The sequence below is a fragment of the Artemia franciscana genome, chromosome 6 (genome assembly GCF_032884065.1).
Source record: "Artemia franciscana chromosome 6, ASM3288406v1, whole genome shotgun sequence".
Lineage (NCBI taxonomy): Eukaryota > Metazoa > Arthropoda > Branchiopoda > Anostraca > Artemiidae > Artemia > Artemia franciscana.
This window is the reverse complement of record NC_088868.1, coordinates 75,325-100,267: the sequence shown is the minus strand read 5'-3', so window position 1 is coordinate 100,267 and position 24,943 is coordinate 75,325. Positions and strand designations below refer to the sequence as shown.

The 24,943-nt window shown below is 34.7% G+C and overlaps 1 protein-coding gene across 5 annotated transcripts in view; it reads left to right on the top strand.

Moving 5' to 3' along the window:
* LOC136027875 (uncharacterized) overlaps nucleotides 1-24,943 on the top strand; it is a 78,725-nt gene that overhangs the window by 49,381 nt on the left and 4,401 nt on the right. For all 5 annotated transcript variants that reach the window (XM_065705286.1, XM_065705288.1, XM_065705291.1 and 2 more), the window contains exon 3: nucleotides 1,508-1,791. In XM_065705286.1, coding sequence (XP_065561358.1) covers nucleotides 1,508-1,791 — 284 coding nt within the window. The remainder of the gene's footprint in view (nucleotides 1-1,507; nucleotides 1,792-24,943) is intronic.

The window sequence follows — 24,943 nt, the reverse complement described above, 5'->3', positions numbered from 1 at the left end:
AAGCCCAAGCTAACGGTGTGGTATAAAGAAGTTACTTGACCAGTTTCTTGTGTCATGTTCTAATGTGTTTATTATATAACCGATGCGTACAAGTGATTCTTACGATTTGTAATTTACCTCACTCCAACAGTTAAAGGGGCCTATTTAAGTAACTGCGAATCTACTTGTCCTCTCGAGTCTACTCTCCTAACTAAAATCTGCTTTTTTTTATATTTGATTGTTGCCCTTGAACCTTGTGTATGGTCAATTACTGATTAAACTTCTTTGGTAATAAAGAAAAAGTAAATACACTTCATTACACAATAAAAAACACATTATACAGACGCTTGAAATAGTTTACTTGATGTTTTTTAGTTTTTTTTTTAATTGAAAATTTTACCTTAAAGAAATTAACTAGAAATTAAAATTTCCTTCTTATATATATTTTCGTAAACGAATCATTTTATTGCTTATTTCTGTAGAAACAATAACCCTGATTTTTAAAACGTGATCGGTTTTAAAACTTTTTCGGTAAATTTTCAGTCAGTCAAAAGACGGAAAGTTAAATTTGATCTTATTGGTTTAGCTGCATGGAAATTTAAGCCAATAAAAAGAAAGAAATGTTTTCGAGTCACTGTTTTACAAACAGTCGTCAGTCTCTCCATGGTGTGAACATGTGAATTTAATCGTCACACAAGTTCTGACTATTACTAGATTACTTTATATTACTAGAGGTAGTAAGCAATGACAACTTCGTCATCGACAGGAGCTGACGACAATACCGGTTCTAGGTCTGGGCAGGAGGCGGGAGTTGCCCCCCAGTTTTTTGACATCTGAAATTAGACTCCTTTTATTTTATATTTTTACACTTTTATTAAGGTACCTTGACCCTCCCCCCACCAGGTTATGAGGCCTCAAATCGCTGATGACAAGCAGAAAAAAAAGATGTTATTGAAGGGCTTAATATTTTCGTAGCTCCACTTAATAACTTAATATCTGCACAAAAGGGATCCAAATTATTTTGGATAGCTCAAAAGACCCTAAAAAACCCCTGAAAATTCCCTTTTATATCCCCCTGAAAAGGTTGTTTGAACCCTGCTCTTGTGTACTCTTATTTTGGTAACAGTTAGGTTAAATTGAGTAAAAGTATATCAGCACGACTTGCTTTTTCAACAATTTCAATATCGGAAGAAGTCTCTTTCAAAGATCCTTACTCACTGACGCTAAATGGAGATCCTTGAGCAATGGGCCAAGTTATCGGCATACGTCATGGGAAAGACTTAGGAGCCATGGTTTTCACCTTAAAAGCTTGAATTATTCCATCACTCATCTAATCAACCTATTTTATGCATTTTCCCAAGTTGTACCGTTTGAAATCCCCCCCCCAAAAAAAATGTTTACGTGCCTGTGTCAAAAAGAGCATAATTTTAATCATCTTCATATTGTGAAACTGTATATAAAATATTTAGTTATAAATTACCTTTTATCTTGATTTACAAATATAAGCTAATTATGCTCTCAAAATCAGGTCTCGTCCTCGTCAGCGTCTCCCTGTCGACGTTGAAGAGGTGAATTCAGTTAAATTGACCCCACCACCACCGATACCACTGCCCCAAGAGAGCCAAAGACATCAAATTTCACGAGAGCGTGGCAGGTCAATAAATCGCCGAGGACGGGAAGATCTAAGGCGTGATCCAAGCCAGTTTCAAATGAGAAGCATAGTTCCTTGTGTAGTTGGTGCTCTGCCCCCTGGCTTCGCACCTTACCCACCTGGAGCTATAATGCTCTACCCGGTTCATGCACCACCACAAGGTAAGATGTTATAAATTTAACTCTTTTTTTCTGTTATTTCCCTATTTTTTCCCAACTTCCTATTTTTCCCAACTTCCTATTTTTTCCTAATTTTAATCTTAAAATTCAGCCCCACAGGCCCCATTGAAAGTTTCCTCTGGATAATTCTCTCGGACAGCTCCACATGTAAAATAGAGTCACAAAGAAAGTAAGACAAATAAAAAAAAAAATCTCGTATAGGAATTCTGGCAAACTCCCTCCGTGTAAAATTTCCCCGGAAAATTTTATACTCCCCCCAAATATTCCCTCTCCACGAAATTTTGTCATTTTTTTCTGCAATTTCCCAATTTTTCCTAATTTCCTATTTTTTCCTAATTTTATTTTTCTATTTTCTGAATTTTTAACTTTAAAACTATGAGCAAAGAAAAATGAATAGAAATTATTGTTGATCTGTTGGTAACATTTTGTCTTTATACTTTTGGAAAAATGGGCATATAATGATTGATTATATATTCCCCTGCCCCGAGCACCTAAATGTGGGTATAGGGTCCTCGTTTTGGGGACTTGGAAGTTGCAAGGGGGTAACTATTTTTTTCCAATATTTCTTCTTTTTGACTTTGAAAATATGGCTGCAGAGGGAAAGAGTTCATATTGCGGTGTATTGGTAACTTGGGGTAATATCAATGTTTTTTTTTCATTTTTAGAAATGGATTTTCATACTGTCTCTAAAAAAAAGTTTTTCAAAGATCAGCAAAGCGTGACATTACAGCCATAAGAAATAGCAGAAATGAAGTCATATAGTAAGCCAAGCTTATATCAGATTAAATAAAAAAACAAGTTTTTTTTTACTGAAAGTAAGGAGCGACATTAAAACTTAAAACGAACAGAAATTACTCCGTATATGAAAGGGGCTGTTCCCTCCTCAACGCCCCGCTCTTTGCGCTAAAGTTTGACTCTTTCTCTCAAATCTACTTTTTAAAATAGTGAAAAATTTTAGCGTAAAGAGCGGGGCGTTGAGGAGAGAACAGCCCCTTTCATATAAAAGGTAATTTCTGTTCGTTTTAAGTTATAATGTCGCTCCTTACTTTCAGTAAAAAAAACTTTTTTTTTATTTAATTTCTGAACGTTTTAGAATTAATGCATGTTTTGATTTTGGCTCTCCGCACGTGAAGCTCTCCGCAAAGAACGAAATTTGCATATTTGTTTTTCGGCTAAATGGCTTTTTCTTAGTTTTGATTGGACGATTTTGAGAAAAAAGGAGTGGGGGAGGAGGCTTAGTTGCCCTTCAATCTTTTGGTTACTTAAAAAGGCAACTAGAACCTTATGAACGTTTTTATTAATAAAAAATATACGTAACATCTGAATTAACTTTCATAACGAACTTCTATATTCGTATATTTTTATTACGTATATGAGGGGGTTTGCCCCCTCTTTAATACCTTGCTCTTTACACTAAGCTTAAATTTTGTCCCAGTTCTTTAAGAATGACCCCTGAACAACAAAGGCCGCAGAAGAAATAGTTGAAATTACTAAAATACTTTAGTATAAAGAGCAGGTATTTAGGAGGAGATGAACCCCTCATATGTGTAATAATTTCTGTTCGTCTTGTTTTAATGCTGCTCCTTACTTTCAGTTGAAAAACTTTTTCATATTTATCTTTTCATTGTTTTTTGTTTTAAATAATATTAGAAAATCCTGCGCCCCCTTCATGGAAATTCTCTCCTCCCATGACAAATTCCTCCATAGAAAGATCCTCCCATGTAATCCCCTCACCTCAACCCTCTCCCTATCCAAGAAAAAATTCCCCTGAAAACGTCTGTACACCTCCCAATAACCATTACGTTATGTAAACACTGGTCAAAGTTTGTAACTTTTAGCCCCTCCCCCGGGGGCTTTAAGGGAGTAATTCGTCCCCAAAGACATAGTTATTAGGTTTTCCGACTATGCTGAACAAAATGGCTATCTCAGAATTTTTACCCGTTGACTTTAGGAAAAAAAGAGGGTGGGAGGGGGTCTAGATGCCCTCCAATATTTTTGGTCACTTAAAAAAGGCACTAGCGCTTTTGATTTCCGTTAGAATGAGCCCTCTCGCAACACTCTAGGACTACTGGGTCGATACAATCACCCCTGGAAAAAAAAAATAAATAAACACGCCCCCGTGATCGGTCTCCTGGCAAAAAATACAAAATTCCACATTTTTGTAGATAAGAGCTTGAAAATTCTAAAGTAGGGTTCTCTGAATCGCTTAATGCGATGGTGTGATTTTCGTTAAGATTCTATGACTTTTAGGGGGTACTTTCCCCTGTTTTCCAAAATAAGGCAAATTTTCTCAGGCTCTTAAGATTTGATAAGTTAGACTAAGTCTGATGAAACTTAAATACTTTAAATCAACATAAAAATCCGATTCTTTTGATGTATCTATTAGTATCAAATCCCATGTTTTAAAGTTCCGTTTACTATTGAGCCGGATCGCTCCTTACTACAGTTCGTTACCACGAACTGTTTGATTGGAACTACTGTGAATGAATGAAATGACCCTAAATCAGACAAAAATTAAAATGAATAATCATGTCAAACATAAAATAAACATAAATTACCAGAAAAAAGTGGATTTGCCACCTCCTTAAATTCTCTAGAGTTTAAGTGTCATTTATGCTTAAAAAACTCTTTTTTCTTGAAATTGTGTTTTCCAACAATAACTGCAGAAAAAGAAATCACAAAGGCTTAGAGATAAATGTAAGGCTACCACCTCCTTAAACCTTCCTTAAATTGACCTCTAAAAGGCCAATGTCACTTGGGTTTTACTGACAAAGTTATGTCAAACGAATAGGGTCTAATGTGTTTTTTTGATTGACAAAACAGAAACAAAAGAAGAAACTAACAATGCTTCGTAAGGTTTTAGAAAATGAAAAAAATATTTCTAGAATACTCGCATTTGTTAATTTTGGTTTTATTCTAATATTTAGAATGTGCTTTTCTAGTCAATTTTTTCATTTATACTATATAATTCATAAGAATCAAAAATGAAAAATTAAATAAAATTTTGAATAGAACATTGATGAAATTGAAGCAATCGGCTTAATTTGTTCTAGGAATATTTTGATCTGGCTAATCAATAAATAGTTCAAAAATTGCTATCTTATACATTTGAGAGGAATACATTTAAAAAGAAAATAGTGCAATTTGCTACAAATCAGACTAATCGCGCGAGACTGGCTGTTTAAATTTTTTTGATTTTTCAAAGAAATAATTCTAGAAATTCTTACGTTTCCATGTTATGATGGTAAAAAAAACTTTAAAATATTGTGTCGTTGTTAATAAAATGTGTTATGATGGTAAAAAAAAACTTTAAAATATTGTGTCGTTGTTAATAAAATGTCAATGACACTGAAACTTTTAAAGGGTTAAAGAAGCTGTGGCTATATTTAATTTTGGTAACTCCTGTTCGTTTAAGTTCGGCTTACTTTATTTGTCCTCGTTTTTGGTGTTAACATCACTCTTAAATTAAGAAAAAAATAATTAGGAAATTTAGCTTTACTCTAATTTCTTTTTGTTTTTAAATATTTTGTGTGTGTTAATCTTATAAATATTTGTATGCTTTTTTTTAGATTTTTGCTTAAGAACTAAAATCTTGCATTAAGATTAAAATTTTTGTCTAAGTTTGAATACTCCGTCAAGATGTCTAAACTGTATTGTTGTGAAATGATTTTATAAATTATGGTACTAAAAAAAAAAATTATTTTAAAATTTGGAGAGAATGGGAAGGGGAAATTTTTATCATATGGATTTTTATAGTCTACACAATTTTATATCCATGTGAAGAATCTTAGATGATTTCTGAAACTCGGCTAACCCTCGAAGAAGTTAACCTCAAAATTACTTAAAAATCAAATTGACTTATTTATAGAAAGAGGCGCACAAAGGTATCAAGGACGAAATGATTAATACCAACTTCTTGTGTAACAATAGGTCGCTATTAATTCTGCCAGACAGCAGTTGGTTTTCAATAAATTATTATTTTAGTGACAAATTTCAACTTCAGCTAAATTTTGAAAATGAACGTATAAAGAAAGGTTGGGGAAAAATGTCAAAACATTATAAAATAGGCCAATTAAAATGTAGTATAAGAAAAAAAGTGGTATTTCATTCTTTTGTTGAACAAAGGGGCTAAATATTTTTGTAAACGTAGAGTTAATTAGGTCCAAAACTGAAAAATTAGATCTCTGGCCGTCTCAAAATCCTTCCATAATCGAACAATTAAATCAATGGAAAATGTTTGCATAAGATCGAACGCTGTTCCTTCCTAAAAGAAATATCTTTTTTAGTTTTTCTTTTGTTATGTTTATCATGAAATTACAAATGGTGTTTCTAAATTTGGGACCCTAGAAAAATGTATACTATATTCTCCCAATGACCGTATTATGGACATCTTGTGTTTTCACTCAAAGTCCATCTATACTTGAGTATTCATAGTAGAAATTAGTGAGTGGAGTTCAGGGTTGCCAACTAGACAATTTTATATCCAAGGATATATTCATAAGTGACGGGACAAAATGACATAGTAGAGGAAGTACCGGACTCATTAAAGAAATTTGGGACATATAATGGACACATTTTGCAAATTTATGACACAAAACAAAATATTTCCCTACTGGATATATATTTTTGTAATAAAAGTCACTTTTCACCAAAGTGGTGCTAAAACTCTTTATTTAGCACTAAATATATTTAACTACATTATACTGGCCAAATTATTGCAAAGTTCTTCCTTTAATGATTTTAGTACATCTCAGCCCTTTCATATAGACCGTGAATCTTTAAGTGAGTTTTTGTATGCACAATGGTTTGATGAGTTTAAAAATTATGTTAGCACATGGCCGGCTAACTTTTTTTTTCAAAATAAAGATGACCTTATCTCTGCATCAAAAATCCCCCCAAATAGCAGATTAACACAGATTATTACAGGGCATAGTAGATTGCTTTATTTTTTAAATAGGGTTGAAAAAGCTGACTCTCCATTGTGCTTGTGCGGTCTAAAAGAAACATGTAGTCATCTTCTATTTGATGATGTGAAATAAGTGTGCCGTTTTCTTTGTCGCTGGTAATTAGAAATAATAGAGTTCGGACTATTGTAAACAGATTTTTATCCTGCACGAAGAGACTTGACACTGGGTTAGGGATCCTTTGTCTGAAAGGACGCGGGTTCGAATCCCAGTGTACCCAATTGTTCAGTTTGGGACGGGGGTCAGTGGCGTGACTCTGTAAGCTTAGCCAGAGTCGACCCAGCTCTAAATGGGTACCTGGAGAAATCTGGGGAAGGTTAACAGGAAGGGTGTGCGAAACCACAGGATGGTTGGCCCTCAACCCCCCATTGCACTTCCTGGCTGAAGGGCCAAGAAACGGAGATCAGCACCGCCGGTAGGGACTGTAAAGTCTGATGCCGTAACATTTACCTTTTTTTACGAAGAGACTTGACTTTTAGTTAGTGTTTATGTTTTGTTGTAGATAGTGTCTATTCTTTTTTCTCTCTTTTTTCTTCTTTTTGTAGTGTGTACGTGTTTTTTTTTCTTATGTGAAATACCTGTGTTCGGTTTAATCACGAAATAAAGTATCTATCTATCTATCTACTATCTACTTACTAGTTTTTGGGATTTCAAGATTGACATGTTCTAGGAAGAATATGGACATAATTTGTTTAAAATGACATGTTTTTGGATTTTCTGGGGACATATTCATGTCCACTGATTCGGGGAGATTTTTAAAATACTTTCCACAAAAAAGAGTAGTTCAAAGGAAAGTAAAGACCTACTTTGAATAAAAAATGAGCAGAAATAAATTCAATAATCTTCCAAGCGTAAAACAACCATAAATCACCATCAATAAATAATTGCAACCCAAAACAAACAGAAATTACAATAAATAACCGAGTGAAATCAAAATGATTAGAAATTACCATGCGCAAGGCTGGAAATCCCTATGCCTTCTCAAGACCAGAACATGATTTGCACTTTACAGAAGGAAAAAAATGAATTTGGATTGACAGTTTAATATATATATATATATATATATATATATATATATATATATATATATATATATATATATATATATATATATACTGATATTCATTTCTTACATTCGTAATAATTTTTAATTTGTTAAGTTAGCTTAGTTAAAACACTTAAAGAACTTCGAAGACCACACTGCCTTTCCATGACGAAAATATAACAGTTCAAAATAGGGGTGAAACCTTTTAATCGACAGTGAAACAAATATAAAATTTTAACTGAATATTTTGGACACATATGCAATGTCCATCATCAGTTTTACTGCTGATGATGGACACTGTATATGTGTCCGAAATATTCAGTTAAATTTTATATTTGTTTCACTGTCGACGGAAAGGTTTCATTCCTATTTTGAACTGTTATGTTTAAAACACTTAAATTATATTTTGTTTTCAGTAAAGTCTAAATAATATTCTGGTCTTGAGAAGGCATGGGGGTTTTCAGCCCTAAACATTTAAGGTCATTGTTGGTTTTGAAAAAATACTTCGTTCATATTTCTGGCCATGTTTACGAGTATTAACATGGAATTTATCACTCTAAGATACTAATTTCCGAGAAACATATTGAACATTATTTAAGATAGGGGGGAAAAATTGCATACTGACCACTAATCTGCGTTGCGCAGGTGACGATCTTTTGATTTGGTACCTTCGGCCGGGAGTTCAATGCGTGGTTCGGGCCAAATCAGCCGACGCTTCCCGTGTTTCTCCCTCAGATTTTTCCAGGTACACATTTAGAGACGGGTCGAAAAAAAGGTCACAACATTGACCCCCGTTCCAAAACAAATAACTAGAAAGACCAGGAATCGAACCCCTACCTCTGGATTTCAAGTCTGGAGTTCTAACCACTAGCCTAGGACGGCTAAGTAAGAAACTAGCATTATACGAAAACTAATTAGATTCACCCTAATGAAAAGACTGCCATGTGCAGGTATGCAGCTTTGTAGCAGCCAAAATCAAAGGAAGAAATTTGGGTAAACGATGAGCAAAGATGAGTGAAAAACATAAGGCAACTACCAGCTTAAGCATGTGCAACTTAATTTGAAGGTGTAGTTCTCTCTGGGTGCCAACAGGTTGCAAATTTTTGAACTTCTACGGGCTAAAAGAGTTGTTAAATTTAACTAATTAGTTTCACGCATTTATTTCTACATGGCAGTACTAACGAAAATGTGCAGCTTGCATAAAAACTTCTAAATTTTGAAACAACCAAAGAAAAATCTTAGAGAAATGTGGCTCTCGGGTATGAGGTAGACATAAGGTGGACCCACGGGCAAAGAATACTTTCATCTTGGCATCCTTAGTATCCTTAGAACAAACTTGTTTTCTTATTTTATTTCTGACTGTTCCTCAAATCACACCTGGAAATCCACCTGGGTAAAATTTCCCATGGAGAACTCCAATATCTCCCGGGAACTTTCTTTCCCCCGTGAAATTATCCATCCAGAAAATCCACCGCGTTGAAAATCCGTCCCCTGAATAAATATTTGTGTGTTTTTCAATAACTCAATAGGGTTTTTTTTAGCCGTCCAAACAAAAACCTGTATTTTTAACATTAAAACCAATAGTGTTTCCGCGGTTCAACTAAAAACTGTTAGCTAACATTTTTAAAGAATATTTTTAACAAATCGAACGATTGTTGAAGATTGTTGAGAAAATTGTTGGGGAATTTAGTTTTGTTAGCTACCAATTCTGTTTCCACTGTCCAAACAAAAACCCGTTTGCTAAAATTGTTAGTAAACAGATGGACAGCAGAAAAACCCCTTGTATGTAACAATGACAAATTTTACAACTTTCTCCCCTTTCCCCAGGGGCTGGGGGGGGTCTCGTCATCCCCAGAAGCATAGCTTTTGGACCTTTCAACTATGCTAAATAAAATAACTATCTTAAAATTTTCATCTGATGTTTTTGGGGAACATAATAAACCGAACATTTGCTCTGTATACGGCTTATGTTTGTTGTTGGTATGGACCAATTAAATGTTGTTTAGATAGTTTTAATGTCGCTCATTATTTCTTTTTGAGAAAAAACTTATTTAATTTTTTTATAGTTTACCCATACTAATCCTAATTTCTAAGACGGCGACCCTCAAAACGGAGTGTTTAAATTGAAATTTAATTTGGTGCTTGCTGTTAAGCGAAACACGCCCAAGAATTGAAGTTAGGGTAATCCTAATGAAGTATACCAAAACATGATGATAATATAATGCTATAAAAACAAAATTATGGAAACTACGACAAAGAATTATGAAAAGCAGGTCGCGCAGAACGCATTATTACAATGCCTAACCCCTAACCACCTCTATATATTAAATATTTCATAAAAGTATGCATACATCGGAGTTTGTTTTTTTTTTTTCACGCTAAATAAGCAAACCATAATCGACCCCAGAGAGGCAAACCGGTTTTTGTCAGATCTTATGCAGCGTAATAGTGTGTTTAGTTTAACAGACAAGTACCCTTAGTTTTTGCACACCAATGCTTCAACACAAATATATTATTTAGCGAGATATTAGGTATAATCATCAAAACTTAATTATAATCCCATCAATTTGAGAGAGGAATGTTCTCTCTCAAATAGGCTCCCTAGGGCTCACACTGTACCCTTCATTCAGAAAATTATTGAAGCTCGTAGCTTTTGACATTAAATTTCTAACTGATTGAACTTTATATGTTACAAATCAGCATTAAAAAGGAAACCCTTTGATGCATTAATTTAAATCAAAACTAGCTTTTTTAGAGTTTAAGCTAATATTATCCTGGGTTTGCTCCTTACTTTTAAGACACTGCTTCTTAATAATATACTTTTTATTCGTTTTATTCTCTTGCTGTCACTTTTTGTTGTGGAGAGGAGAAACTTATTTATTGTATGTTCCACGGTATTCAAAAAGAGCAATTATTGTAAAAACAGCATTAGTTATAAAAATAGAAAATTAACTCCCTCGATAAGGGGTTCTGTCAAAGCAATATCCACAAAATATAAATTTTCTTGCTTGTTTTAGAGAAGAATTGTCAAGCAAGTCACCATTTAAGTATATAGTCCGTGATTGTCAAAAGAAGGTTCATTCTAATGAATTCTTAGATATAGTGCTCTTTCAAAGGAATTAATTTTATAAAATCGAAGTGTTTTGAAATAAGTTCTAATGGAAAAACATACTTCGCCGTTTTTCCATTAGAAAAACTTTTTAATTTACTTTAACATTAGCTATTATGAATGAAGCAAGCGATGCTCTCAGTGGCTCAAAAAGGGGGGAGGGGTCTCACGGCTTCCCTAGATTCCAATAATATGTCAAACAAACACAAAGTAGAAACAATAGGGAAAATCTTTTCAAGACAGTGGAAATCAATTCAGTGGATATTTCGGCCTTGTGTCCAAGGGCCGTCTTCAGCACAATACATATATATATATATATATATATATATATATATATATATATATATATATATATATATATATATATATATATATATATATATATATATATATATATATATATATATATATATATACTTAAATTAAAATGTGAGAATTAAAACTAATAATGTTTTATAAAAACTTTTTAAAAACAGTTCTAGCATCCTTACTTCAAGGAAGTTCAACCAGGCCTGATAAATAGAATGAAGTGAGATGATAAATTCATTCAAATAAAACAGAACAAAATGATTAAATGCAAGTTTTCAAGGCTAACCTTGCATTTTTGGCAGCCCGCCTTAAAGGTCTTTTTGTAACTGGTACAATACTATTATAAATTGGTTTAGTGAAATGTGTTGTTAGATTATTTTTAATTAGGTTTGAGTATAAAGAATTTAGGGAGTACTCCCGCAAGTCTGTATTCAAAGAAATTTTATTTATTTTGAGACTAATTTCGATTGATTCCCAAACCACCTGTTTTATCCCCAAATCAGTATTGATGAGTGAAGATTTTTCAATAAGTATCGTATGGGAGCCATATTAAATATATGCCAACCTAAAGCAGAATCAAATTAGTAATTAGAACTATTTGAAATTAATGCCTTGTCTATATCTTTTTTATGCTGGTGTAGCCGTTTTTCTAGATTCTGGTGGGTCCTGCCAACATAGTAATCTCCACAGTCGCAAGGTATTTGATAGGCCCCTCTTTGGCAAGACCCTCCTTGGGGTTTTATCTTTACCGGAATTTAAGAAATTAATGATTTTAAAATTATTAGTAACAACTACATACAGATTATTTTTTGTGCAAATATTTTTTAATTTTGTTGTAATTTTTGGGATATACTGAAGATAGATAATATTTAAGGGTTTATCAGTAGCCTCACATTGTGAAAGATCGTCTTCGATTTTACGGGAATGTCTTTTTAGTCTACGGTTAATTGATTTATTGATAAAAGGAATGGGGTTTCCATTGCCAAAAAGAATATCTCTGATACAATTTATTTCGGCATTTATATATGAATTGGAGCAAATGTTCAGGGTACGATCAATGAGAGAAGTTACGACTGTTCTTTTAACTTGTGTGTGTGTGTGTGGGGGGGGGGTGATTTGAATTAAAATGAATCTATTGTTTTGCGTTGGCTTTCAATAGATAGCAAAATCCAGTTTATCAGTATTACGAATAATTAACACATCTAAAAACGGCAGTATATTTTCAATTTCAACTTCTAGGGTGAACTGCAAATTTCGGTCATAAGTATTAAGATGGTCTAAAAAGCCCCGAAGTTCAGCTTCCCCATAATTCCAAACTGAAATTACGTCATCCGTATAGCGACCCCAATAGACGTGTTTTAGAAAATAAGAATTTAATGCCCAGTTTTCAAGGTTCTGGACATAAATATTTGCCAGTAGCCCAGATAAAGGTGCCCCCATGGATAATCCATTTTTTTGCTGATAAAATGAATCATGCAACTGAAAATACATAGAAAACATATTACATATTTTAACTAGAGTCATTGAAACTTCACAGTTAAATCCTGTCGCTGGAAACAATTAGCACTTAATCGAGGTTTCAGACCAGGCCCTTTTTTTAAGACTAGGTCCCTTCGTATCGAAGGAGTTGTCGTAGAAACTTCGAAAAGGACTCATTCGATTGGAAATTGAAAGGGCTCATTCGATTGGAAATTGAAAGGGCTAGCATTCTAATTATAATATGCTCACATTACTTCCTAAAGATTAGTTTAGATACCAAATCATGCTTTGGTATTGATTATAATACTTTTTTTGATAACAGTTGTTTGGATTTGTTTCCCTTCTGGCTATAAATATTTTTTAGATTATAATTAAAGTAATTTTATATTTATATTTAATAAAAAAAACATAATAATAAATATTTAATACTATTTTATTGTTTTAAAATTACAGAGAAAAAATGCCCTTTTTAATAGTTGAAAGTGATTACCCTTCCCCCCCTCACACCCACCATTTCCCCAAAACACGTTCAATCAAAATTTTGAGATAGCCATTTTGTTATACGAAAATTATGCCTTTGCGGATGACACCCCCCCTCACAGACCTCAGGGTTGTAAGCTATGCCCTGAGGACATTTAAGGTTTTTATAGAAAGGGTGATCGTATAAACTTCGGAGGGGTCTCATTGGATTGGTAATCAAAAGTTCTAGTGCCCTCTTTAAGATTCAGAATGAACAGAGGGTAGATATGTATCTAATGTATCTAATACAAATTTCGAGATGGCCATTTGTTGTCGTAGACACTTCTAAAAGGACTTATTAGATTGAAAATCGAAGGGGCTAGTGTTCCTTTTAATAGTCAAAAGTGATTAGAGGGCAACTAACTCCCTCTTACGCCCACCATTTCTCCAAACACTTAAATCAAAATTCTGAGATAGCAATTTTGTTCAGTGTAGTCAAAAGGCCTAGAAATTATGTCTTTGAGGATGCCCCTCCCCCTCAACCCTCAGGGCATGGGTTGTAAGTTATGCAGGGCATGGGTTGTAAGGTTTGTATATAAAGGGTGACTGCAGGAACTTCGGAGGGGGCTCATTGGATTGGTCATCAGAAGTTCTAGTGACCTGTATAAGATTAAGTGGTCGAAGGTCGGATAAACCCCCCACACACACACACCTCGTGTTTTTCTGAAATGAATCCGATAGAAATTTTGGAATGACCATTTGGTGTCGTAGGAACTTCTAAAAAGGATCGTTTGATTGGAAATTGAACGGGCTAGTGCCCATTTCAATAGTCGAAAGTGGTTTGAGGACAACTAACCTCCCTCCCTCGCCCATACTTTCCCCAAACACATTCAATCAAAATTTCGAGATAGCCATTTTGTTCAACGTAGTTAAAAGGTCTGGAAATTCTGTCTCTGAGGATGATAACTCTCCTACAGCCCTCAGGCTAAGTTGTAAGTTATGCCCCGGGGGCAAATAAGGTTTATATAGAAAGGGTGATCGTGCGCACTTCTGAAGAGGCTTGTTGGATTGCTAATCAGAAGATTTAGTGCCCTTTTTGGAATAAGAGCGATGGGAGGGTGGATACCCCCCCCCCCCAACACACACCTTGTATTTTCCCGAATGTATCTGATAGAAATTTTAAGATGCCCATTTGTTGTCGTAGGAACTTCGAAAAAGGCTCATTCGATTGAAAATTGAAACGGCTAGTGCTTTTTTTAAACAGTCGAAAGTGATTAGGGGAGCAACTAACCCCCCTCCCACTCCCACCATTTTCCCAAACACACTGTTACTGAAAGAGGTATTCATGTTAGAAGTTCATTTTCCAAAAAGACTAAGGGAAAACAGATGATTCTTTCAGAGAATGTTGAGGAGAGTGCTGAACTAAATCAAAACATGTTAAAAAGGGCGTAACTTATGAATGACTGGGTATATCACTTTGGAACTTTCAGGAAACGATAAGGATCATGATCAAAAAGGGATTATTTGTTTGCTAACACTGCTACTACAATTACCACTAGTCCCCGGTGTCGTATCTATAAGGGAAGGCCGACGCGATTATTGTTGACCGGAAACATTTATTTTTTGATCAGTCTTTCTCAAATCCCATCTTTAATCTACAACAGTTCTGGGGATATTCATTAGGTAGAAACTTCGTGAGTCACTCGCTGGACACTGGTCTTCTTCGTTGTTCATCAAGAGAAGTAGAAATGAAATGGCTGTAGCATTTCAGAACTTTTGCAGAATAGTTGAAATATCTAATATCTATATATTCCTAACATAATTAATTATCAAAATTAGAAGTATTTTTATTCGTAGAAAATTATATACAAAACTTCGAATACCGGATCATAAAATTCCTCGTTTATCTTCAAATACTAGTGTAAATCGAAAAAAAAATCTCCTTCAGGCAAACTTCAGAAATATATTGAACTGCAGGATGTGGTTATAGCTATTTTGAATGAAAATCAACTTATTCACTCTGTGTGGACTGAGGCTGTTTCTCTTCTACGTCAATATCAGAACTACCACCAAAAAATAGTCTTTCTGCGGTCACGCTAGTCGCAGGAATAGGTAATAACTTTGTGGCAAGTGTGGCGATGTACGGAATTTTATGGCGATTGTGTCTCCAGAACTGAAGAAGGTTGCCAACTGAATAAGTAGGCACACTTGATTGGTAATCAGAAGTTCTAATACCCTTTTTAATATTCAAAGTGATCGGAGGGCGGATACCCCTCACCTCGTATTTTCCCAAAATGCATCAGATAGAATTTTGAGATGGCCATTTGTTGTCGTAGAAACTTCAAAAAAGGCTTATTTGATTGGAAATTGAAAGGACCTTTTTTAATAGCCAAAAGTGATTGGAGGGAAACAATTCCCCCTCACTTCCATCATCTCTTCTCTTCTCTTCTACGTCAATATCAGAATTACAACAAAAATAGTCTTTCTGCGGTCACACTAGTTGCAGAAATAGGTAATAACTTCCTGGCAAGTGTGGCGATGTACGGAATTTTATGGCGATTGTGTCTCCAGAACTGAAAAAGATTGCCGTCACCGTCGTCTTTGGTTTCTTCCCATGTCTTTGAAAGGTTAAGAGTATAGTGCAACTTGATTCCTGATTGTTTTCAGCTCTTTTCGACTCTTTTCTGTTTTTTTAGACAACCTCCCTGCCCTTTTATTCAGCCTTCTTTTTTTGGCAATGCTTCTTCAAATGTCAAAGAAAATCATTACTTGAAAAGTAAGACCCGAAGAGGTAGGCAGATGTGGGCACAATGTATTATTTCTTTATTTGTTTGGTTTTAGACCAGGGCACTTCATATCGAAGTTGTCATAGAAACTTCAAAAAGGACTCATTCAATAAAAAATTAGAAGGGATAAGACCCTTTTTTATGGTCGAAAGTGATTGGAGGGCAACTAACACCCCTCCCACGCCCACCATTTCTCAAAACACATCCAGTCCAATCAAAATTTTGAAATGGCTATTTTGTTCAACGTAGTTGGAAGTGCCGGAAATTATATCTTTGAGGATTACAACCCCCCCCACACAGTCCTCGGGGCAAGGGTTGTAAGTTATGCCCTGGGGACATATAGGTTTATATAGAAAGGGTGATCGTATAAACTTCGGAGGGGACTCATTAGGTTGGTACTCAGAAGTTCTACTAACTTTTTAAGATTCAGAGTGATCGGAGGGTGGATAGCCCCCCCACACACCTCGACATCCCCTGGATGCCCCTGGGACGTCCAAAAATAAGGTATATGTTCTATTTTATTGAAGCAGCATTCCTTCTTTGGACCACGATGCGCTGCTGTTTTTGTTTTTGAGAGTTTTTGCATACTTGTTTTTTGTATTTTCAACTTTTTTTTTGTTCTTTTTTGTAATGTCAAGTTTTTTGTACTTATTTTTCCGAAATGTAACTTGTAGAAATTTTGAGATGGCCATTTTTGTCTTAGAAACTTTGAAAAACGCTCATTCGATTGAAAATTGAAGGGGCTAGTGCCCCTTTTAACATTCATCAAAAGTGATTGGAGGTGAACTAACCCCCATCACAAGCCCACAATTTCCCCAAACACATCCAATCAAAATTTTGTAATAGCCATTTTGTTCAGCGTAGTAAAAAAGGTCCGAAAATTATGTCTTTGAGGCTGACCCCCCCCCCAACGCCATAGGGGTAATGGTTGTAAGTTATGCCCTGGGGCCATATAAGGTTTTTTTTTTTATAGAAAGTGAGGTCGAATAAACTTCTGAGAGGAACACTTGATTAGTAATCAGAAGTTTTAATATTCAAAGTGATCGATGGGTGGATACCCCCCCCCCCACACACACCTCGCATTTTCCCAAAATGTATCAGATATAATTTTGAGATTGCCAATTGTTGTTGTAGAAACTTCAAAAAAGGCTCATTCGATTGGAAATTGAAAGTACCTTTTTAAATAGTCAAAAGTGATTGGAGGGAAACAAGCCCCCCCTCCTCACTTCCATCAATTCCCAAAATGTATCTAATCAAATTTTGAGACAGCCATTTCGTTTAGCGTAGTTGGAAGGTCTGGAAATCATGTCTTTGAGGATGACACCCCCCCACAGAGCCCTCAGCGCAGGAGTTACAAGTTACGCCCCGAGCGCAAATAAGGTTTTTACGGAAAGGGTGATCGTATAAACTCCAGAAGAGGCTCATTTAATTGGAAATCAGATGCTGTTGTTCCCTTTTTAAGAGTCAAATGGATTGGGGGCAAGATCCTCCCCCCGCCCTAAGTTTTATTTTCCAAAAAAAGTATCGATAAAAATTTGAAGTAGCCGTATGTTAAAAAAAAGGCTCAAAGATCATACAATAAGGTCTTTGGGTTGGACAGAATGCCCCAGAGTCTGGAATTCTTGTAAGTTATGCCCCAAGGGCATATAAGGTTTTTATGGAAGGAGTGGTCGTTTAAACTTTAGAAGAGGCTCATTTGATTTGAAATGTATAGTTATAGTTTCATTTTAAAAGTCAAACATGATGGAGAGCAACTGAAATTGTGAGATAGCCAGTTTGTAACCAATAGTCCAAAGTCACATAACAATGTCTTTAGGGTGGACACAATCCCCAGCACCGTCCAACCCAACAGCATCGTTTAAAGGTCTAGTATTGGGGATGTCAGCCACCCCCCAGTCCTAAGGACAAGGGCTGTAAGTTAGGCAATTCGTTCATTGTTTACATACAGTATATGTTGTTGAGAAAGGTATGCATGTTTGAACTTTACTTTCCAAGAAGACGAAGAGTATTCAGGTGAGCCTTTCAGAGAATTTTTGAGGGGATTGTTGAACTAAATCGAGACACGTTATGCGTATACGGATTGTCAAAAGGGTACTACACAGGAATAACGGTAATATATTAATTTGGAAAATTCAGGAAATAATAAGGGAGATGATCAAAAAGGCTATATTTGCGTGCTATCAATACTACTACAACTACCACCACTACTACTACCATAACACTCCATTTACAGTATTAAGGGCAAATTTGAACTAAATCAAAAGACGCGATGTGTATGCATATTGAAAAAATAGCATATCTCAAGAATTGATTTGGGTATTAAGTTGGAACTTTCAGAAAATACTTAAAGAGGAAGACATTTTCACCAAAAGGCAACATAGCCACACTACTGCTAATACTACTGTTACTGCTACATTTAATACTACTACTTAAATTGCAACTACTTGCAGGGCCAAGATCATTGAGATGAAAATTTCAATAAGTATATGAACATACAGGTTATCAAAGGAGCATATCAGCAATGTCATAGCAATGGCTAATTATATTAAGTTGAAACTTCCGGGACTTGATGGGCGAGATGTTCAACTGACCAAAAGGAAATAGGTTAATACTACTGCTGCTAGTAGTACTACCGCTATTCAATACCATTACTAGTAATATCGATACTACTACTGTAACTACTATTACAACTATCCCCAAGGACATGAAGGTGAAACTTTCAAGAAAATGCGAGGGGAGAAGATGAATTGAATCAGAACACGCGCCCTGTATGCAGGTTGTCAAAAGGATGTAACAGCAATATCGTAGGAACAGTTCGGTGTGTGAAGTTGAAACTAAGAGGGCTTGTTGTGAGGAATCTATAACTACTACTACTACTACTACTACTACTATTATCATCAAACAGTTCGTGGTAACGAACTGTAGTAAGGAGCGACCCGGCTCAATAGTAAACGAAACTCTAAAAAACGGAATTTTGATGCTGAAAGATACATCAAAAGAATCGGATTTTCTTGCTGATTTTAAATATATAAGCTTTATCAAGTTTAGTCTTTGTCATCAAAAGTTACGAGCCTGAGAAAATTACGGTTACGGTCCTAGAATGTTGCAAGAGGGATCATTCTAACGGAAATGAAAAGTTCTAGTGCCTTTTTAAGTGACCACAAAAATTGGAGGGCACCTAGGCCCCCTCCCGCGCTTATTTTTTTCCCAAAGTCAACAGATCAAAATTTTGAGATAGCCATTTTGTTCCGCATAGTCGAAAACCATAATAACTATGTCTTTGGGGATGACTTACTTCCCCACAGTTCCAGGGGGAGAGGCTGCAATTTACAAACTTTGACCAGTGTTTACATACAGCAATGGTTATTGGGAAGTGTACAGACGTTTTCAGGGGGATTTTTTTGGTTTGGGGGTGGGGTTGAGGGGAGGGGGCTATATGGGAGGATCTTTCCTTGGAGGAATATGTCATGGGGGAAGAGAAATTCAATGAAAAGGGCGCGGGATTTTCTAGCATTACTATAAAAAAAAATTAAAAAATAAACATGAAAAAGTTTTTTCAATTGAAAGTAAGGAGTAGCATTAAAACTTAAGATTTAGCTTAAAGAGCGAGGTATTAACGAGGGGACAAACCCCCTCATATACATAATAAAAATATAAGAATATAAAAGTTTGCTACGTAAGTTAATTCTTAAGTTACGTATATTTTTTACTAATAGAAACGTTCGTTAAAAATTAAAAGTTCTAGTTGCCTTTTTAAGTAACCGAAAAATTGGTGGGCAACTAGGCCTCCTTCCCCACCCCTTATTTCTCAAAATCGTCTGATCAAAACTAAGAGAAAGCCATTTAGCCAAAAAAAAAGAATTAATATGCAAATTTCATTTTAATAATTTATTTTCGGAGAGCCAAAATCAAACATGCATTAATTCAAAAACGTTCAGAAATTAAATAAAAAAACTATTTTTTTTAGCTGAAAGTAAGGAGCGACATTAAAATTTAAAACAAACAAAAATTACTCCGTATATGAAATGGGTTGTCTTCTCCGCAATCCCTCGCTCTTTACGCTAAAGTTTGACTCTTTGCCACAGTTCTACATTTTAAAACAATTGAAAACTTTAGCGTAAAGAGCGAGGGATTGCAGAGGGGACAACCCATTCTTGGATTGAATCCGAAACGAAAAACAGGTCGTCCCAGAATGGAGAGGGAAGAGGTCATAAGAAATGATTTAAAGGAATCGAACCTACAGTTGGGGGAAGGGGCTAAAGAATAAATGCTAGAATAGATTGGGGCGGGGAGCAACTTTCATAGCTATGTTGGGCCCCAAGCCGCTTGCAACTGCAATGAATTGTTAGTTGTAGTAAATTCCAATGTTCAAGCGCCGCTCTACTGTTATAAAAATAGCTGTTAAAATGACTGCTTATTCAAGTTCAAGTTTGTTTATTAAAAATATATTATTAACAATAAAACACACTAAAATAGATACCCCCTTCCTCTCCATGGTTTAATGACAAAAAAAAAAACAGGAAAAGAGAAGAAAAATTTGAATCAAACTACATAGGAAAAAACACTCTTATGCTGATTATCACGAGTAATCAGCTCAAATCAAAAGATTTGGGACTCCAGAAACCCGTTAAAAATGAAGAAGAAAAAAAAATGCCCAAATGAAAGAAAGAAAGGTGACACCACTGTCTTACAACCGTTGCAAAAGTAAAGTATGTCACATCATCCTGTTATACCAACTCAAAAATAAAAAAGGAACTAATTTAAAAAAAAAAACATTCTTTACACGCAAGAAAAGTCATTATAAACATATGTCCAAGCTATATGATTTTGCATTATCAAAATAAAATAAACATTCTTTTTGTTGAAACTAACGATTTAGGTTTCACTTGGGCTATTATTTATTCCAAAGAAAGTTAAATTAATACTTTCCTGTCTGAAACTGGTGTTTTATCAACATGTTTGACTTTTACCAGCGTAATGATAGCCATTCGAAACACAAAGACTAACTTTAAAATGACAGTAATCCAGCGTTGCCAACGCTGCGAAGTAAATTGTACCAGTTTTATGATTGAACTTTTCCCACGAAAGACTTTTGTGGTACAATCATAGGATTCTGCGTAAGTTTCCTTTTCTGCGACCATAATTTCTGATTGGATGGTTGTTTTCGCTTGTGAAAATTTTGAAATTCACGGAAATGTCTTCTTGTGTCCCGTTTGCATGTAATCATAATCCCTCTTCTCAAGCTTGCATTCCTAAGAGGTGAGCAGGGAGGGGGTTTCAAAAATTCCGAAAAGAAAAACCTGGGTAAAGCGAATATAACCAAAAAAGTCTTATAAACTTTGAATTGTCCAATAAAATGCCCAAAATTTGCTACATAGTACCAGTCCCTCCATTCGAACCAAAATTGCACCGTTTTGGCAACGCTGCTGCAAACACTGTCCTGTTTTGTTTATTTTCATCAAAAAATTTAGCTTTTGAGGAGGAAAAAAGGGAACAGAATCATCATTCATTTTTCAACTAGGCTAGAAGTTTTGAGCAAATCAGATTTCAAGAATTCGAAACTTCACTCTTAACCAAGCCCAACGTCCTAACACATTATTACAATCACAAAGAATGGCCCGTAAGGAATTTATTAAAATAAGTCAAACATTTTTTTAAACCAAAGATTTATGTCCCACTTATCCTATTACATATTTCAAAGAAAGCCAAATTAATGCTTTCACGTCTAGAACTGCTATTTCATCAATATGTTTGACTTGCGTAATGATAGCCATCCAAAACATGAAGATTAAGTTTAAATTGACTGTAATCACTGTTTTGTTTTGTTTATTTTGACCACAAGATTAAGCTTTTGGGCAAAAAAAAGGAACAGAATCATCATGCAAGTTTCAACTAAGCTTTAGAAATCAGCTTGAAATGTGTCACGTAACCGTAATAGCTTTGATTTTTTATTTTTTTTTATAAGAAACTTTCTATCCAGCTTTAGGCCAAGTCGGCAATTAAGGCTGAATTATTAATTGACTGATCTTAATATTGATTATAGTCCTAGCAGTAACACCCAAATACCTGATTATCGATGAGGTCATGCCTAAAATGTTTAAAACAAAATCATGAAGAAATGAAGATTGTTTACCAAGACAAGAAGGGAACCTTACTAGTTATAAAGGCCGTATCCACGTGGAGGCGGGGGTTCTGGGGTCTGAACCCCCTTGAAAATTTTGTATGACTCGTGAAAATGTAAAAAAATACATATAAACTAATTTTTGATGGGTTTTTATAAATTTTCTTTATAAGTTTCTTCCATTAGGGCACCTGTTTCATCATTTTTTGGCAATCCGTCCAATACGAGCAGCCTTCGCGACCATAGTTTTAATGGAGGGAAGAGAAGTTTATGGAGTCCCCAAATCATTCAGGGTCCCACCCGCTCTCAGTGTTGGTCTGAAACTTTCAGATCACGTAATTGCCAAATTTTAGTCCCATGGACTTTTTAATATCCTTTAGGACCTAAATAATATCAAACAGTTCTTGAACCTAAAATATGGCATTTGCGTAGTTTGGCAATATCCAGATATTCTGACAAAACTCACCAGAGCTGTTTCCAATGGGAAAGAACTAAAAAATCGAAGCTAAGCAAAAATCATTCAATGTGGTCAAATATTTCCTAAATTGTCTGAATCTTGTCAAGTCACGCAATTGCCAAATTTTAAGCCCAAGAACTTTTAGATAGAATTTAGGACCTAAATAATGCCAAATAGTCCAGAACCGTTTCAATAGGAAAGAGCTAAACAATCGAAGCTAAGTAAAAAAAATCCTTCAACGCGGTCAGATATTTCCTAAGTTTTTTGGATATTCTCAAATTAAGTAATTTCTAAATTTTAGACACAAGGGATTTTTGATATACTTTAGAGCTTAAATAATATCAAATAGTCTTTGGGCCTAAAATATGACATTTGTGTAATTTGGTAATACAGACATTCTGATGAAATTTTCCAGGACTGTTTTTATTGGAAAGAAACTAAAAAATGAGCAAAATAAAAATAGTATAAAATTGTAACGTTTCTCCTATTTCAACTGGACTAAAATATGATATTTGCATAGTTTGACAATATCCAGACATTTCGACGGAATTTACCATAGATGTTTTCAACAAGAAAAGAACTGAAAAAAAAATGCTAAATATAGAAGAAATTTAACCTAGTAAAAAAACTAGTTTATTATGAACAAATGCCGTGCATCTGGTGCAATTTCAAAATTAGAGATACGGCATAGAAAATTTTCAGAACAAGACTATTTTTTTTTAAGTTTTAATATTTTATAAAGTGGATAGTTTATGTATAATATAAAATATTTAATATTATAATATAATGTTGTATAGTATTTTATATATTCATAATCCATGAAACAGGGAAAGATAAGCTGCTGCATCAGTTTCAGACAATTCATGGTAACGAACTGTAGTAAGGAGCGACCCGGCTCGATAGTAAATGAAACTCTAAAAAATGGAATTGTTGATGCTAATAGATACATCAAATTTTTGATACATCAGATTTTTATACATCAAATTAGATACATCAGATTTTTATGCAGATATTAAATATATAAGTTTCATCGAATTTAATCTTTACCATCAAAAGTTACGAGCCTGACAAAATTTGCCTTATTTTGGAAAATAGGGGGAAACACCTCCTAAAAGTCATAGAATAGTTTCAAAATTTTTTCATTATTTTAAAAAGTAGAGTTGAGAGAAAGAGTTAAAAATTGATAGCGTAAAGAGCGGGGCGTTGAGTAGGGAACATCCCCTTTCATATACAGAGTAATTTCTGTTCGTTTTAAATTTTAATGTCGCTCCTTACTTTCAGTTAAAAAAACTTGTTTTTTTATTTAATTATAACATAAGTCGTGCACAAAAAAGTGCTTGGTAGGCAGCCTACTACAAAAATATGTCCTAGAGCCTGGCATCGGTTCTTAGCTGGGGGAACATCCATGAAGCAAATTTTAATAAGTGCATTCTAAACCTTATTTTAATTACAATATTGTGTAAATACGGGCTGTTCTTTGCCCAAAGATACAGAATAAATCTATGCCTCATTGCCGTGAACTCTAAATTTGTTCTATGTACCAGTTGAAAAAGGAAGACAAACCACACCATCATCAAGAGTGTCAGAGCAATCAAATTGATGATTTTAGCCACAAGGCTCCCCTTCTTGCGCCCCTGGTATAGAATTGTATATAGAATTCTATCACAGGAATCCAGCGCTGTGCATTCGGCAAGTATAGATGAGATATAGGAAATACAAACGGCTCCGTGACTAATATTACTTATAAAAGGAAAATGTTAGAAAAATCTGAATACTAAGGCAAATTTATCTAGCATTTTCCTTTTATTAGTGCCATGACTGTTCAGAATTGTGAATTCCTCCCACTTCCTATATCTTACAAAGCACAACAACATATGTGATTTGTAAATTAGCTTTAATTTATGAATCTACACAAGTGTCTAGAAGGAAAGTAAAAACTCAATTTTATTTGCAACTGTATTCCCTCTTGTTTTCGTTTTGGTAGGAGTGTTGAATCAAGTGCCTCATTTTAAGTTTGCAAATTTTATGCATTCCTTAGCATGTTACTCAGTTGCAAATATCTGTTTTTGAAAGTATGTTTGTTTGGTGATATAAATGTATTTTTGAGACATAAACATAACATAAAAAAAGATAAAATAAACAAAGAATGATTTCCCACCACTGAAAACCAGAGAATGGTGTGAAAACTCCCACTTAGCAGCCCTCGAAGCAGTCTTCAATGCAAAAAAATATAATACAAAATTGAATAAATATGCGAAATTGAACAAAAGGACAAACATAATAAAAACTAAATAAAAACATTAATAGAGCCATTTTCACAAAAAATACAGAGGATACTTGGGTGATACTTATCCCTCACGGTGATACTTAAGAGATATTTAAGTACTCTTAAAATATATGACTGC